This window comes from Arachis ipaensis, chromosome B4 (genome assembly GCF_059453495.1).
Source record: "Arachis ipaensis isolate K30076 ecotype BB chromosome B4, ASM5945349v1, whole genome shotgun sequence".
Taxonomy (NCBI): Eukaryota; Viridiplantae; Streptophyta; class Magnoliopsida; order Fabales; family Fabaceae; genus Arachis; species Arachis ipaensis.
Genome location: NC_142439.1, coordinates 7,101,891 through 7,119,460, shown reverse-complemented (window position 1 = coordinate 7,119,460; position 17,570 = coordinate 7,101,891). Strand labels below are relative to the sequence as shown.

At 29.3% G+C, this 17,570-nt stretch overlaps 2 protein-coding genes across 2 annotated transcripts; one reads left to right on the top strand and one right to left on the bottom strand.

Moving 5' to 3' along the window:
- Positions 1-1,325: 1,325 nt before the first annotated feature.
- On the top strand, positions 1,326-7,401 carry LOC107638679 (phosphatidate cytidylyltransferase 1). Its single transcript, XM_016342036.3, has 12 exons — positions 1,326-1,568; positions 3,540-3,684; positions 3,888-4,141; positions 4,290-4,441; positions 4,602-4,743; positions 5,332-5,488; positions 5,799-5,846; positions 5,940-6,026; positions 6,265-6,393; positions 6,500-6,556; positions 6,849-6,932; positions 7,019-7,401. The coding sequence occupies exons 2-12, from the start codon at positions 3,610-3,612 to the stop codon at positions 7,106-7,108; spliced, it is 1,275 nt and encodes a 424-aa protein (XP_016197522.1). The 5' UTR covers positions 1,326-1,568; positions 3,540-3,609; the 3' UTR covers positions 7,109-7,401.
- A 1,847-nt stretch (positions 7,402-9,248) lies between these two features.
- On the bottom strand, positions 9,249-12,689 carry LOC107638677 (alkaline ceramidase). The gene is made up of 3 exons (XM_016342032.3): positions 12,472-12,689; positions 11,216-11,528; positions 9,249-10,147 (listed from the first exon to the last, which is right to left on the bottom strand). Exons 2-3 carry the CDS (start codon positions 11,467-11,469, stop codon positions 9,634-9,636), a joined length of 768 nt encoding a protein of 255 aa, XP_016197518.1. The 5' UTR covers positions 11,470-11,528; positions 12,472-12,689; the 3' UTR covers positions 9,249-9,633.
- Between the last annotated feature and the right edge of the window lie 4,881 nt (positions 12,690-17,570).

Genomic DNA, 17,570 nt, shown 5'->3' with positions numbered 1-17,570 from the left:
TTTAGAATAGAAAAAATTTAAAGACAATATTTTTATTAAAATTTGGCCATTATTTAACCAACAAAAAAAAAACAATCTCACACTATTGAATGGAATCTCATACCTTTAGAAAAATCAATAATAAATAATTAATGATTACAAATCATAAAATTTGCTGTCCTAACACTCATATTTAAAATAATGCTTATAACACGTTGAACGGTGCACGCACACAAACATTTAAACTAAATCCTATAAAAAAACATGAAAGATTTTGATATAACAAGTAATGAAATTTAATATAACAATTTTCAAATTAATAAGTCATTTATCTTTTTTGTTTTATTCTCTAGAAAAATAAATAATTTATTCTCAAATAGTATAATCAAAATTGGGAGGTAAATCCTAATACCTCACGTTGGTTAATTAATTGGGATGAATTGATTATAGTGGGAAGAATCTAAATGTTAAAATATAATGCAAATATGCAATGTCTTTTTGAATTGTAAAAGAAAGGAACCATATCAACCCGGCATTGGAATTTTGAGCAACTTGCGATCCTAGAAACGAATGTCCTCAGCAACAAATCTCAACCATATATCTCCTCAATTTATTTTTTCTTTTTCTAAAGCTGGACCAGAAATTTTTTTTGTATTAATATAATAATAATAATTTGTAATAACAATAACATAAGAAGTAAAAACCCATTAAAATTCGTTATATATCTAATTATCTACCATTCTACCCTTACTATCTCTGCACGTTATAAAGAAAATGGTGAATACGCATTTCAGCTCTTTATAGAGGATACACATATTAATTAACAAAATATTACTTTTATAAATTATATATGATGAAAGACATTTTGAAAAGAAAATTTACCTATTATATATAAAAGTATAGATACACATAAGATTTTAAAGTAACAAATGCAAGAGTCAAATATTTTTTCTTAATACAAGGAAAAAACACATTTTAAAAAATAATGTAAATATATATTATAAAAAAATATTAAAAGTTCATCAGAATTTATTTTTTTAATCATAAATTAATTATTAATATTTAAAAATATAAACTAAAATATATTACTAGATTATTAAACTAAATAAATTAAATTGATAATTAAAAATAATTAACAAAAATAATAAATTATAATAATTTTTTAATATTTTTGTATATTATATAATAAAAAATAACAAATACATTTTAATTTATCATTAAATAAAATATAAAAATATTAATTTTTATATTTTTATTATTTGCGTCATATTTTTATGTCTTATCTTATACTGTTTTCTGAATAAAATACAGCATAATAAATTGAATAAAAATGATTTAATTTGATTAAAAGGAGTCTCAAATAATTTGATGTTGGTGGTGTTGATGAGTTTGACAACAAAGAAATTCTGGTCTACACTTTCTCGTTAAGAAAAAAGCTTCACCGTTTTTGCGTGCTTTCGTCTATATTCTCTGATTCTCTTCTCTTCTCTTCTCTTATTACCCCTCCCTCCCTCCTCTATTATTCTTCACTCTTCACATTCTCTTCTTCTTCTTCTTCTCTCTCATAGCGTCTTCTTCAACCCAACCAGGTTCCATGCTTTTTAACATCTCACTTTAACACTCACTATCTCGCTATTACTTATCTTCTATTTTTATCTGTTTCTTTATTTTCACTTTGTTTTTCCTTTTTGGATTGCTGATTTTTCAAGTGTGTGTTTTTGTTATTATTTTCAAGTCTGGTATAGGTTTAACTGTAATGAAGTGTTTCTGATTTTGAATCTGGTTTTTTCTTTCATGCTTCACCAAGCACCTTTAATCTTCGAGATTCGTCACTCACAAAGCTTTGAGTTTATTGTAAATGATTTTATTATAAAAATAAGGAAAAAGTAAGAAATTTTAGTTGTGCATTATTTATTTGTATTTTTGTCTGTGGTATAGATGTGTGATATAACTGGAAAATCTTTTGCATCATGGAGCAGTTGAGGGATGAATGGGATACGGAAATTTCAAAGTCAGCGACTTTATGGAAGTTCAAGCGTGTGGGGATGGAGTATTGGTAATGCAGGAGTGGTTTTGTGGTGAATAGGTCTTATCATTTGAATGGATAGAGGAGTTTCTGATTAGGGATCAGTACTCAGTAGTTCCTGAAAAGTGTAGCATTCCTCCAAATTAGGAAGTTATATAGATGCACATGAAGTCAACATAGGTGGGTCGGGGATTTGGTTTCAATTTCTGAATTTATGTTATGCAAATGTGGATATGCGATGGATATCATACATTGACGAACAGTATCTGGGTGATAGCTGTATTCATGTACTTGTACTACAATACTAGTATCTTCAATTGAGCTTCCATTTTTGAATTCAGATTCAGTCATCAACCATGCACATTAATCAATTTAACAGATGATGTCTATTGAAGTAGGATTAAGTCTCCTAGGTTTCTCACACGAGACAAGCCTTTGACTCCGTTAAACTGATTTCTCATGGAGCTTTGATCAGATTGAGTTGCCTTTTTGGATTGCTTGTGATCAAAACTATGGAGGGCAAATGTTCTGCAAAATGGATTATCAAGGAGCATTATTCCTAAAAGGTATAAGTTGGCGATAGGGTGGTTTTGGGGTTGTGGGGTGAAGAGAGCTTGTTTAGAGCGTAGTGCAAGAGGGATTTACTTTTGATATCCACAAGAATTCAAATAGAGTCCTTTTAGGGTAGGCTGACTGCAAAGGCAGTGTGAAATCTCTAAAGGCTAAAAGCCTTCCATGGCTCATCAGTATGGGTAGTTCCCAGTATAGGTTTCTCCATATTGGCAGACATTCCTTGGCCGAGGGTCATCCCTGACACCCAGCATCTCCCATTGGCTAACCTCTCCCCTCCTATATGACTATTAGGGCCTATAGTGATGCCCTATTTAACCATTCTAATACATGATTAACTTTTTGTGTAGCATCTCTGAGCTTTAGTGAATGAAATAAAAAGTGTTAAATTGAGTTTTCTGTGGTTGATGACACCTTTTGTATCTCTCTCTCTCTCTCTCTCTCTCTCTCTCTCTCTCTCTCTATATATATATATATATATATATATATATATATATAAGGCATATCAGGCATTTTGTACTAAATTCTGTTTTATAGTCCACTAAGTTAGGGAAGTTGTATCAGATATCTAGTTGATAAGAAGGGATGATTGATCATGATTATAAACTTTTTTAAGGTGAAATTCAATATTCCACACCAAATAAAGTGGCTAAATTAATGGGGAAATAATCAAGTTCCTTGGCAGAGTATGTAGGTGTACTAGTGGAAAAGAAGTACATGATAATGATAGTGACAACAAGAGAGTTGATGTAATAAGTAAATAGCAAACGAGATCAAATACCAAAATATTTAAGGCTCTTTTGCAGAATTTAATTTCGTTCAACGGGAATCACCGATTCAGTTCACTTGAATTTTCTTTTATCCCCTGATATTTTGTTAGGTGATAGGACATAGTGTGATAAGCGTATTGAGTTGTATGCTTCATATGTATAGAGAAGTATATTTTATGTCATTTTCTTTGCAGGTGTCATCTTCTGGCTACGCATGTGATTTTCACATTGTCTTCCAATCAGGTGAAATCTTATTGAAGAGCTATGCAGAAGGATACTAGTACCAATGCCCCGTCATCTACTGGTGCCAAGATTAGGCACCGAAAACGCTCAACTGAGGTTAATTGTTTAAACCTTGATTTCTCACTGTAAACCATATTTTGCATAAAATATTGGAGAGTGAAAAATTGTCAAGATACTAATTGAGAAAACCAAATGATTGGAAGCAATATCTGACTTCTTTTCAATCCCAGTGGTATCTTTCTGGGCAAATTTTTCTCTGCTATTTGAGGTGATTTGGTTTTCATTGTCTTTTATCTCAGGCTGTTCCGGAAGTTACCAAAGCAAATGGAGGCCAGTTGCTTGTTGATGACAAAAGCAAATACAAGTCCATGTTAATTCGTGCATACTCATCCATTTGGATGATTGGTGGCTTTGCATTAATCATCTATATGGGTCACCTTTATATTACAGCAATGGTGGTTGTTATCCAAATCTTCATGGCAAAAGAGCTTTTCAATCTACTCAGGAGAGCACATGAAGATAGGCAACTTCCAGGATTTAGGCTATTAAATTGGTACTAGTGACAAAATTGTTTCTTTCAAACCATTGCTATTTGTTATTTTCAAGATAAGCTCGTCAACAAATCGCCAGAAACAAGTCTTGTTCTTAGTTATTCAATAGCTTGTCGTATGTTTCATTTTCATTGGCATTTACCATTTCAGGCATTTTTTCTTCACCGCGATGTTATTTGTTTATGGACGTATTCTTAGTCCACGCCTCGTTAACACAGTAACTTCAGACATGGTATTATATCGGCTAGTGAGCAGTCTTATAAAGTATCATATGGTTATCTGCTATGCCCTTTACATTTCAGGTGACTTTATACATATAATTTTATTGTCCATTTGCTTGTGCTTGTGGAATATGTCTACCAGATGCCTGAATTTCATGCTAATTTTATTGGGTTGTGATGCTGCTTCCTGTGGGAATACTAATACTTTGGTTAAATGTTTTATTTTATTGTTTGGTCTCAGGATTTATGTGGTTCATTCTCACATTAAAGAAGAAGATGTACAAGTACCAATTTGGCCAGTATGCTTGGACTCACATGATTCTAATTGTTGTATTTGGGCAGTCCTCCTTCACTGTGGCAAGCATTTTCGAAGGGATTTTCTGGTATGATCTATAAAAGGAATTTATTATTCACATTTACATTTTCATCATAGAGGACTATTGGAGAATTGTCATTCTAAAACCAAGGTTATTTGCCTACTTTCCAGAGATAAGGGAACTGGCTATATATAATGTAATTTTCTTTGATTATGCAGTTCATAAAACAAATAGGCATGCAAGGCTGTCAAGCTTCCATGCGAATTCATAGTTACATGAACAAAGTAAAATTGAGATGGGCAAATTATGTTAATATATTCATATCCATACCTATCATTTTTGCTGTATGAATAAATTCCTATCCTTAGTGCCTTTCTCATAGGTTAAATATATGCCCGTTAACTTATCTTCAGTTCATTGTTGAGTATATTCTTTTTCTTCGTGAAGTTGTAGGTTAAGGTGATTTTTATATGTTGACCTATATCATTGATATAATTGTTTCATTCATGTATTTAGTGTTCCTATGCCACCCGTTACTTTAATTCAAATAAAATGTCCTTGTTACCATTAGTCTCTTTTGGCTTCAAGACTTATGCACTTGGTTTGACAATGGAGTTGATTAATGCTATTCTTATGCTTGAACTTACTATACAGGTTTCTTCTTCCTGCAACACTTATCGTCATTAATGACATTGCTGCTTATATTTTTGGTTTCTTCTTTGGAAGAACTCCTTTGATCAAGTTATCTCCAAAGAAAACTTGGGAGGGGTTTATTGGGGCTTCAATTTCAACTATCATCTCTGCCTTTCTGGTGAGCAAAAATTCAGGGTTTCTTTTTATTAAAAAAAAAGAGAGGGGGGGGGGGGTGTTGAAGATGCAACCATTGGAATGGTTTGGGTGGGGGCTGGGGCCATTGTCAATCAACCAGAATCTTTAAGGATGCTTTGTGTTCCTGTGTCATTAAATGACCCAACGTCCTGAATAAACTCTGCTCTTGGAAAGCTTGATTAGTTTTTTGGTGAAATTCTTCGCAGTTACATGCTTTCTGAAGTGTTATTATAAATCAATAAAGCTGTGTGCTGAATTGAAAGTTAATATGATTGTATAAAACTCTCTTGTAGCTCGCTAACGTCATGGGTCGATCTAAGTGGCTAACATGTCCAAGGAAGGTACCTCTTGCCTACCTTAACTAATTCATATATTGTGAAGTTTTATTTGACAACTGATTTACTTATGTTCATGTTGCTGGGAATAACATGCAGGACTTGACAACTGGTTGGCTTGATTGTGATCCTGGCCCACTGTTTAAGCCAGACCCTTACTCCTTATCGGGATGGATTCCACACTGGGTAAGCACTTAACATTCGGCTGAATTCATAATCCTTAAACTCACTGCAATATTTTGACCAGTTGATGCTGGTTTCATTCTTCTAAGATCAAGTCACAATTAAAGAAAGCACGTTGTGGGATTCGAAAATAAAACATTCAGCTTATAAAATATGACAATACTGTAATCATGAAGTGCCAATCCAGATTCCTATAATATATGACATTATAGCGAGTGACATTCTATCTTTTAATATGCAGTTTCCTTGGCAAGAGATAACAATCCTGCCAGTTCAAGGGCATGCTGTATGTCTTGGTTTGTTTGCTTCGATTATTGCACCTTTTGGAGGCTTCTTTGCAAGTGGCTTCAAAAGGGCTTTTAAAATAAAGGTATCCTCTCTTTAGTTCTGCTTTTATGATATACAAATGGCAAATGAATATCATCCATCTAGGTCAAAGGTATGAACAGATTAGCTGAATTTTCCACGTTCTGCAGGACTTTGGTGACAGTATTCCGGGACACGGGGGAATTACTGACAGAATGGACTGCCAGGTAGACTCTTAATTTATCACAAATTACTAATATTTTTACAACTTTTAGAGTTATATAGAATATCATACATCCAAATTCCAAAATCACGGTTTCTCGTGCTCGGATACACCGTTAACACCACCAAAAAGAAAAAAAAAAAGAGTAAGAAGAAAGGTGTGTCTTTGATGATAAATGGAGATAGTAGTAGTCATATTGGTTTTCCAATCTAAGAGTATACCCTCCTTTGGATTGTAAGTGTAATATTATATAGTTGTGAATTATTGACAAATTTATTTATTTATCCTTGGTGCAGATGGTAATGGCCGTGTTTGCCTATATATATCATCAGTCATTTGTTGTGCCACAAAGTTTATCAGTTGAAATGATCCTGGATCAGGTACTCTGTTGATGTTATTTTGCATTTTACTTTGTATGTCAATTAATGAATATATTGAGAAATGGTTTAACCATGGTTTATTCCAGATATTCATGAACCTATCATTCGATGAACAACAAGCTCTATACAGGAGGCTGGGGGAAATATTGCAACAAGGGTTTCAAAGCCATTCTTAGTTCCAATGCCAAAGGTGTAATTTGTACTCTCTTATTGCAAAGTTTATTTAGAAGCGGAAATGGAAAAAGATACTTTGTACATTTTGTATTCTACCATTTGAGTGAAAAAAGAATCAAAGGATTCAGGAAGCTATCAAGATGTGTATATATATATATCTTGACCTTTGATGTTTCATTCCCAATTTCCTGAATATTATTTACTCATGTTTTTGCCTACACATTTATCTGTAAATGAGAGGCTGTATTTGTATAAATTCCTTGAGAGCATTTAACATGTTTCAATTACCTAAAAATTCTCATTTGCAACATTGTTTTCAAAACGGCAACCAACATAGCTATATCTATCCGTTTACAGCATTGTTGTCTGTGGGACTTAATGATCAGAAATTCAACAAAAAGTAGATTAATGCCTACATATGTTCAATTTTTCATATGGAATAATCTTGGTTATACCCGATTATGCTTAGTATATTAATAGGTGTACCTATAAATTCACTTTTATAAATTAAAATGTGAAGTAATAATATAAATTTAATCGAAATGATCAAGTAGCTACATTTAAACTAAGTGAAGAGTTTAAGTATTGAAAATAATATTCTTTTAATAGATTATGAGCTTGTTTATATGTTATTAAGTTGTTAGAAAAAAAATTAATAATTTTTTTATTGCTTAATATGTTTGACAAAATTTTAGTAATAAAAATACACTAGAAGAATAAAAAATATATATATTTTTAGAAATTATAATTTATTTTTTTTAATTTTTTTATTTAAAAAATATTTTTTACATAATAAATAAATAAATAATATTTTTATATTATAGTCAAACATAATTGTTAAATAAAAATATATTTTTATATAAGATATCCAAATATAAAATTTTTATTTTTTTAAAAAATTTAAAAAAAATCAGAATAAAAACCCAACTCAATCCTTGTCTATTTTCACAAAAGACAAGGCGCTCCTTGTAAAAAAAATAAGACACTTCGGTCTTCAACGCTTTTTATTTTAGGACAATACGACCCTTCTATTAAAAAATCTGTTAAATAGTAATAGAAATTAATTTTGTGAGAGTTTGATTTATAATTTGTGGGGTTTTAAATTTCCACTAAATTTTTTTTTAACAATATAACCAACTATGATCACTACTATCACCATCTCCTTCATCCTCATCATTATCACTTTTACCTCTATTATTTTTATTGTGTAACTATACTTTATCACCATTGTTAACTCCTCTCCTGTTATCATCACCAATACAAATATCATCAACATTAATGTTGTCTTATTTCATTTCTTGTTTAATGCTATTTTTTTCCTTTGAAAGGTCTTTATAATTACTTTTTTTCCTATGATATTATTTTTAGCGATAGTCTTTCTCCACTTAACCACCACCAGTCAAGGAATTTTTAGAAATAAACTTACTAATAATTCGTCGGAGTTTAGTTTAAAACTCCCACAAATTACAAATAAAACCTCCACAAAACTAATTTTTGTTATTATTTAACGAATTTTTTAATAAAAAAATCGTATTATTCTAAAATAAAAAGGTTGATGGTCGAAACTTTTTTTTTTTGGACAAATGTCGTCTTATCCTTCGTAAAAATAGACAAAGACTGGGATGGGTCTCTTTACTCAAAATCAATTCGTAAAAGTTCACCAAACAAATTCTATTCATGATAAACCTTTTAAAAAAAAAAAATACATCAATTATTTATATATATATTGGATAGAAATTCCGATATCAACGTCTTCAACAAAACCAAAATTCTAATATGTAAAAAAGATATTAACATTTGTTACTCAACTGAATATTAATGTGCAACTTACCTATAGCTCAATTTCTTTAAACAAAGATTAACATCTTTAGAGAAATACTCGCATATTGGAAGATATCCAAAACCAATTCTTAATGTTATATATTTCTAATTTCTAAACATAAACAAAAATGTACCGTGAAGAATATTTTAGCCTAAATCACGCATGTTAGTATTACGATTTACGATAGCATATAAGGGCTTACAGAATAATAATCATAATATAGCTCTGCTCTAACCAAAAGGCAGGGATCCATGAACGTCAACAAATACTAACACACAAGGAATATTTCTCAATGAAAGAAATATCAAACTGAACATCTAAAAGAGAAACACGTTTTGAATATACTCAAACTAACCTAGAAAAGGGTTACACAAGACATTACAATTAAATGTTGGGTGATTTTTCCAACTGAAAATCCAGAAAAAAAAAAAAAAAAAAAAAAAAAAAAAAACGATCAGTAGAGCAAAACTTTTTTGGTAGTCATAACTTTTGAGCTAAGGAATGCCCAGGCTCCAAATGGCACCCATATAAGTGATAAATATGGTACATGTCCTACCTCTACAACAGAATATGTAAATAATCAGTAGTCATTTAAGCCAATCTAAACCCAAAAACCAAAAAACTGAAAACATGACATGACTTGCTAACAATTTCTCTTTACCAAAATGTATCATGACAAACTATCATCTTCTATGATTTTCTGTGTTACTTCCTTTTCAGTTTCTCAATCTTCACATATGGTAAAACACCCATTAAACGAACAATCTTCGGTTTCCAACCACGCTGTTGAGCCCGGCAGAACATCAAGAATGTGTTAGCAAAGTAGGAATTGAAACCCATGAAGAAGTGCCACAAAGCATGACCCTGTGGATTAATTGGCCAAGTGGATATCTCCTTGCAGAAAAACCGATCACCTAACCAACATAAAGTTCCTAATACAAGGGTGGCTACATATAGCTTTGCAATCCTCTTCGCAGACAAATCTTCAGTATAAATGTAATATTTGTATGTTCTTGGAATGCAGAGGAGACAGAGAATGACATAATGTGCTTTAAAGCCAATGCCGAAACGGAAGAAAGAATGGAAAACTGCAAAAACAACACCATACAAAAATAGGAAGATGGGCATCGTAGTACGATAATGCCAATCTGGAGAATACAGGATGTACAAGTACAGCAGCATCTCCCATACCATAGGAGTTTCATCACTCTGTTGTTGCCTATATTAAATTGTAAGAAATAAGGAATCAGCATTCATACAACTAGCAACTTCCACAAAATAAGAAAAAGGTCACGGAAGAAGATTCATCGTAGAAGTGTGTGGTCAAGCATTGATGACAAACACTACTCATGGACACCTAAATCAGAAGACTAGTGATACCATAGGTGCCCACTCCGTCAAAAAATTAGAAAATTGGTACTATTGTAGGTGCAAACTCCATTAAAAGCTATATATCAATATCACTAGTATACTCCTTAAGAAATAACTCAATGCAGTCTTCGTGAATCCTTTCCCTCAAACATGTACAGTATCTTATAAGTTCCGACAAAACAGGACAAGCTGACTTAAACCCCCTGTTATAAACTTCAAACCTTTTCCGATCTGAACTAAGGTAAGCAAATTAAGAAAATAATTATGCATGCTACTTTCCAGAATATAATGCCATACATAAAAGAAAATTCCAACCCATAATGAGGATAACTAACTCTTGTTACCAAAGTGGTTCAATAATCTACAATGAAACATAAACCATACAGTCATTTTATATATGCATTATCGTACTGGCCTCTCTGAACCTGACCAAAAGCATAGCCTTTCTCCAAGTGGCAAAAGAAAGGTTAAAAGATGTTGCCCCAACTTATAGAAAGACACAAGTGATATAAAGTAGCCTCCTAATTCAATTTCAAAGGTAACTTAAATTATCATTACAACTAGATTGCATCAGATAGAGTAATGTGCAGTAAGATAGAATAAACATAATTCAATCATCATGAAGTTAGAGAAAGCAATTCTAATTATTTATAAATTCGAAAAACAACCACATTATATGCATCCAAATGGTTACTAATGCACAGATTAGTAAACAAATATCCCCCGTTCAATATATTTCCAACACAGCTTGAGGCATTGCAGACACCCTAAATCTGAATTTTCCAACTTTTCAACCCCCAGTAGAAAAATATATAAAATTATCCATTTTAGATTATACAAAAACAAAAATTAAATGGAAACAGTCAAAGGTAAATTTATATAAATTACTGCAAGAAATGAATTCATCAGTACTTACACATGTTGCAGTGTGGCATGGTACAACATGCTTCCAATGGCAAGTGCCATATTCGATAGATGAAGAACAGTAAATCTTTTCTCAAACCGCTGTCGTAAAGCATTTATAAGACCAAGGAGAGCCAAAAGAATGCATGGAATGTTGGATATTGTGTTATAAAACTCTGCTATATATGATGAATGAGCATAATTATTTTCACAACACTCTGTAGTTGATGTAACCGGACCCCAAAAGCTGGCTATGGTGTCTGCCATTCTCCTCTACAGCCTGATGTTTGTTGATCTGTATTTAAAGCTGCAGAGTTCACAAATTCCTGCAAATCATGTGCCAACGAGCCAGAATACAATCAATCCCACAACTTATTTATTAAGATGCACAAATCCAGGCAAGCGGTAGTCACGGATCATATACGTCAACGTGTTAATCCATACAGAAAGCACGACACCCATATTAAATCAATGAAAAACAACCAAAAAACTCTAATGCGTGGTATAAATTAACATAGGTATTGAAACTAACGTCAGGGAACCTTCAAGGATCTACATTGGGTCACTACCTAAAATAAAAAACAATGTAGGTAAAACTAAATAGATATATCAAAATCCTCTTAATTAAACCTATTAAAATAGACTAATAATGTTCAAATTCTAAAACATACAAAATCCATGTCTCTGAATTCTGCATTGTCCAACACACTCTAAGAGGCAATATATCGAACAGAAAGAAATCAAAATTCCATAACCACAGCATTCACTTCATTTGCATCAACACCCAAACCAACATTATCCCCCCTATCAAATAACAACTTCAAACAAAAAAAAAAATCAATGTAACGTGATAAAAAAAATATGGTATTTGATTAATTCCTTATACCCCAAGATAAAAAAAAAAAAAAAACCCAGATCCTAAATAGGCAAAGAGAAGGAAGCATTACACAGAAAATTAACATTGAATAAAACGATCATTAAATAATCAAATTATACCAAACTTACAGAGACGATCAAATCTGAGGAGTTTTAGAATTTCAAATTCCCATAAACAAAAAAGGGGTCAACCCAAACAAACAAAAAAAATATAGCATTACAGGCAATTTCCATCGGAGTTCATGCGACAAAGTAAAAGTACCGTAAATGATTGACACATTAAAAAAAAATAAAAATAAAAAAGGGAAAAAAGATTCAGATATTAAGTATGAAAACAAAAACGGTAAAAAGAAATGCATAGAATAAAATTAGAAGAGAGAGAGAGAGACGTACTTGAGAAGATTAACGAAGAAAAAGAAAGGGATTGGAAGGAATTTACGTAGATCTCATTCTGGGTTGGGTTGGTGTTTCAATCTGCGTTTCTAATAATAAATATTCGGTCGAGAATCTCTTTTCGTTTTCGTTATACGAGGCAACCTCTACCTTCCAGACTATCTTCTCTCTTTCCTTTTTTTTTTTTTTCCTTTCCCCTTTTATATTCAACAAAAAGCGGATTATCTTAATTATCTTAATTATCATTATCTATTCACTAGTGATCATAATAACTGATTAAATAGGATTTTCGTAGTATGCTTCAAAATTCAATAATTTTTAAAAAAATAAATATACATTATATTATTTAATATAAATTTAATTTTAATACAGACATTCGTTTTTTTTATAATTATTTACACATTTAATATAAAAAATAATTATTTTTACTGACGTGATATAAATGTACATGTAAAATTAATATTGTATTAAAATTAAATTTTATTTAATATTAACATTTTTATTTTTAAAAATTCAGAATTTAAATTTAAAATTTAGAATTTAAAAGAAAAAAAATAATTTAAAAAATCCGGTAGATATTGATCGAGAAAATTAACTCTTCAATTAAACTAGCTACTCTTTTTTAAAATTGGATCATGGATGGCTATGAAATTTAAATTTATAACATATTTGGTAGTGTCAAATTTATTTAAGCCATAAATTTAGGCGTGATACTAAATATCTAGTCTAATTTTAGAGTAATAGATTTCTAAAAAGTTTTGCATAAGACGTTTTTATTTCTAAAAAATTTTTAATAATTATCGTTAATGAACATACAATGTTTAAATTTTTCTTATCTTAGGTAGAAAATTATTTAATAAAAATGATGGTGTGGATGGCATTATTTTCAGAACTTGTTTAAGATATACAAACTTAGATGACACTAAACAACTAATTATATAATAAATGAACAAATAATACATAAATGTATGAAGGTAATTTTAATTTAATATCAATGTATTTTACTATAAAATGATTGAGGTCGAAATGTACTTGTAAAGGAGCGGTTACATAAAAGAAATTAATCACTTTTTTTCAATAAATCATTTTTAAGAGTCTTATAAACCGATCATCTAAGTGGATATATAGCAGTTGCATAAAAAATCAAGACTAATTAGTAATTAGTAATTACAGATTTACATAAAGACTTAAGTCCGTTTGAGAAATTTTAAAAGTAATTTTTTTTTGAATTTTTAACTTATGAAAAATAGTAATATTAATATCTAGTGTAATTTTTAAAATTAAATTATAGTTTTTTAAAAAATTATTTAAAAATTTATAGAAAAAATAAAAAAAATTTTCTCATAATAAAATTTTTTTTATCACATTTCTTTTAAAATAAATATTTTTAAAACTAAAAATTCAAATATAAAATAATTTAATTATAAATTATTTTTAATATAATTATTTATTATTTAAATTATTTTTTTAAAATGAACTTAATTAAACTGTTTACCCAAAATGAATCATAGTATATAAACATTTTATACTAAATAAGTGATAAATACTTCAAAACTCAAAAGAATCAAATAGACACTAACTGATAAGTCAATGTTATAAAAACCAAAAAGCAAAAAACAAAAGAGAATAATAGCACTAATTAGTCCATTCAATAGACTTGTAGGTAGAGAAGTTATGAAAGAAGATAAGATGAACGGTCATACATTTTCAAATTAGAACAAAATAAATTTCATATAATTGGATAGCCTTTCTTTTCTCTTTTTTTAGTTTCATTTTGCTGCTGGGAGATGGGGGATCACAAATATAATAGAGTAGGAAAGGCTTTTTATTGAAAGGTAATAACTATAGGAAAATGCTAGGCTCAACAATTTTAGTTTAATATAAAAAGTTAATTAATGTTGGTTTAAATGTAAGTTAAAAACAAGAAAATATGAATTGTTTAAAGATAAAGAAAGCAGATATAATTTCAAAAATTAAAATAAATTAAGTACATTCTAACAAAAAAATTCATATAATTTTTTTTACTTTATTTTTAATTGGTTTTTCTTAACTTCTTTTTATTTTATCTTTTTTGTAATATTTTTTTTAGTTGTCTACGGTATTTTCTAAATTAAAGACTAATTTGTCTTTTTGTAAAATTTTTTTTGTTGGTTGTATCTTTTTGTAATATTTTATTTGTGGGACAATACTCTTACTTAAAGACCTGGTGTATGTTTTTTCTAAAAAAGGCCTATTAAATAATTGAAGGCTGAAAGGCCATAACACGTTCGAGCCCACCACAATTTATAATTAATGACAAAAAAAATTATAATTTAAAATATATTAACAATAGAGTAAGAATCCGTTTGAATAGGTTTATAAGTGACTTTTTTTAATTTTTAATTTATGAAAAGAAAATGGATCCTCTCCATTTTTTTTGTCATTGGAAAGAATAAAGTGTGATCTCTCACTTTTAATTCTATAAGTGGGATCAGAAATAAATGAAAAAGAGAAAATAATGAAGGGTGAGATTTTTCACTGGATACTATCCATTCTTTTTTACTGGAGAGGATCCACTTCCCTTATAAAAAGGTGTAGTATTAATGTCTGGTACAATTTTTAAAACAAAATTGCAATTTTTTAAAAAGCTATTTTGATGCTTAAGGAAAAGTAAAAAAAAATGACTTCTCTCATAATGAAAAGTTTTTTATCACTTTTCTCTTAAAATAAGTATTTTTAAAACTAAAAAATTAAATACAAAATAACTTATTTATAAACTACTTTTAATATAAGTATTTATTATTTAAGTTATTTTTTCAAAAATAAATTAATTAAGTTGTTTACCAAATTGGGCCGTTAAGTATTAATTAAATATGCATCGCATGTGTGAAAAAAAAGAGCGCCCCATGCTGAACACACAAATATGTCCCGACCAAAAACTAAAAGGACAAAGACCCAACAAACGTATATATACAAAGTTATTACTTATTATAATTAGGAGTAGCTTTTGAAGGTTAAACGAAAAGTTTTGAAGTATAGTGGTACATCCATATTTTAGTAATTTTTAACCGTTGATCTTAATTATATATATTATATATATTTTTTATAATTAAGATCAACGGTTAAAAATTACTGAAACACCGATATATCGGTACACTTGAAAATTTTTCTATAATTTAGCAATATTGTTCAAATATTACTAATCTAAAGCTGTAATGATAAAAGTAGAGAATCTGATTAATTGTTCCTAATAAAAAAACATTGACTATTTAATTCACGGAATAATTGTGATATTTATTTATTTATCTCAATTTTCTTTTTACTCAGTCGCACTACTATTTAATTTTGTTCTATGCAAACTATATCAAATTTTTATTACTTCTATTAAACAAAGATTTTCATTGCTAATTTACTTCTAACAACTCGATTATTACTTCATTAGACTATCAAATTTGAGGGCTTAGTATCATTAGAATTTTTAATCAAATAACGGCATTAATTTGTCTACTGTACTTTTTTATTATACTCAATTAGTTTGATTATTAATAAAAATGTTTCTTTCACAACAAAAATCCTTACCATTATGTAATAAGTAAAGAGGAATGTTAGGGGCACCAATTTTGGTGTTTTGTAATTATTAATTGGTCATTAATAGTGTTTTGAATGGTGTGAGATTACATCTAATTGTAGAAAATCACTAATTTTTGTTTTGATGGTTAAGTGTTGCTGGCCAGAAAACACAAAAATTGCTGATCCGGACCAGCAATTTTGGTGTTTTGTAATCATTAATTGACCATTAATAGTGTTTTAAATGATGTGAGATTATATCTAATTGTAGAAAATCACTCACTTTTATTTTGATGGTTAAATGTTACCAACCAAAAAACACAAAAGTTACTGTTTCCTAAACTTTTCCATAAGGTAAAAGTGGACTAATAATTATTAGGAAATTTTTATTAGTTAATAAAATTTTATAAATAAAAATAATAGTAATGTAATCAATCAAGTATAAATTTAGTGATTGGTATTCTTTTTCTCTTGGAATTTCTCTTCAATAGAATCATTTTCTCCTTCTCTCCATTTGATTTGATTATTTCCTAATTTACTCTTATTCTTTCCTATTTAATATTTTTTTTTTTTGAATTAGAGTAAGAGAAAAAATAATGAATAAGAAAGAATATATAAAAGTGAATTAGAAAAAAGTCAAATCAAATAAGAAGGATATAAGAATTAGAAGATGATTTCATTAAAAAGAAATTCTAAGAGAAAAATAATACTAATTACTAGATTTATGCTTAATGGATTATATTACTATTATTATTATTTATAGAATTCTACTAACTAATAAAAATTACCTAAGTATACTATTATTTGAGTAATGATAGAGAATCAATTTTTTTAGAATTATTTTATTTATCTTAAATTCTAAATTAATCCTAAACGTTAATATTAATTAAATTAATTAACTAAATATTGATTCCTTATAATTTCTCTTATTGTTTTGGTCCCTTCATGCTTGCCCTAGTAAAATATAACTATTACTTGAAACAAGAATATGTTACTACTAACAGTCTAACAGCATGCTAGCGACCAAACGTAATCTCAGTGGCTAGCTAGTAATACGGAGGAAATGATACACGCAATAATAGCAAAGGACAAATTAAAGGATAATTTATACTAATAGATACGACCATTTATTACTGCTTAAGACTTTATATATTATCATGTCATGATTTCGTGACAAGCAAAATTTCTCACAAACTCAGTAGTGTAGAAAAGCCACCAGACTTTGACCAAAAAGGGCACGCTACAAAATGTGAATTTGGTTCATTGCACTGAGACACTTTAAATTGAGATTCATTGAACCTGGTCTTAACCAAATACAGATAGCAATTATACACTCTCACTCTCACTCACAGCAGCGCCCAATTTCCACATCACCGCAATCTAAAACTGGAACCGCCAGATGACGTGGATTTGGATTTGGATTGTAGTATAATTTAATTTTAATGTAGTATAAGAGTTTTGTATGGATAATTAATTGTATATCACTATATTGTCATATTAATAATTTTTTTAATTTATTTTTTAAAATTATTTAAATGTATAAATGTAATTAA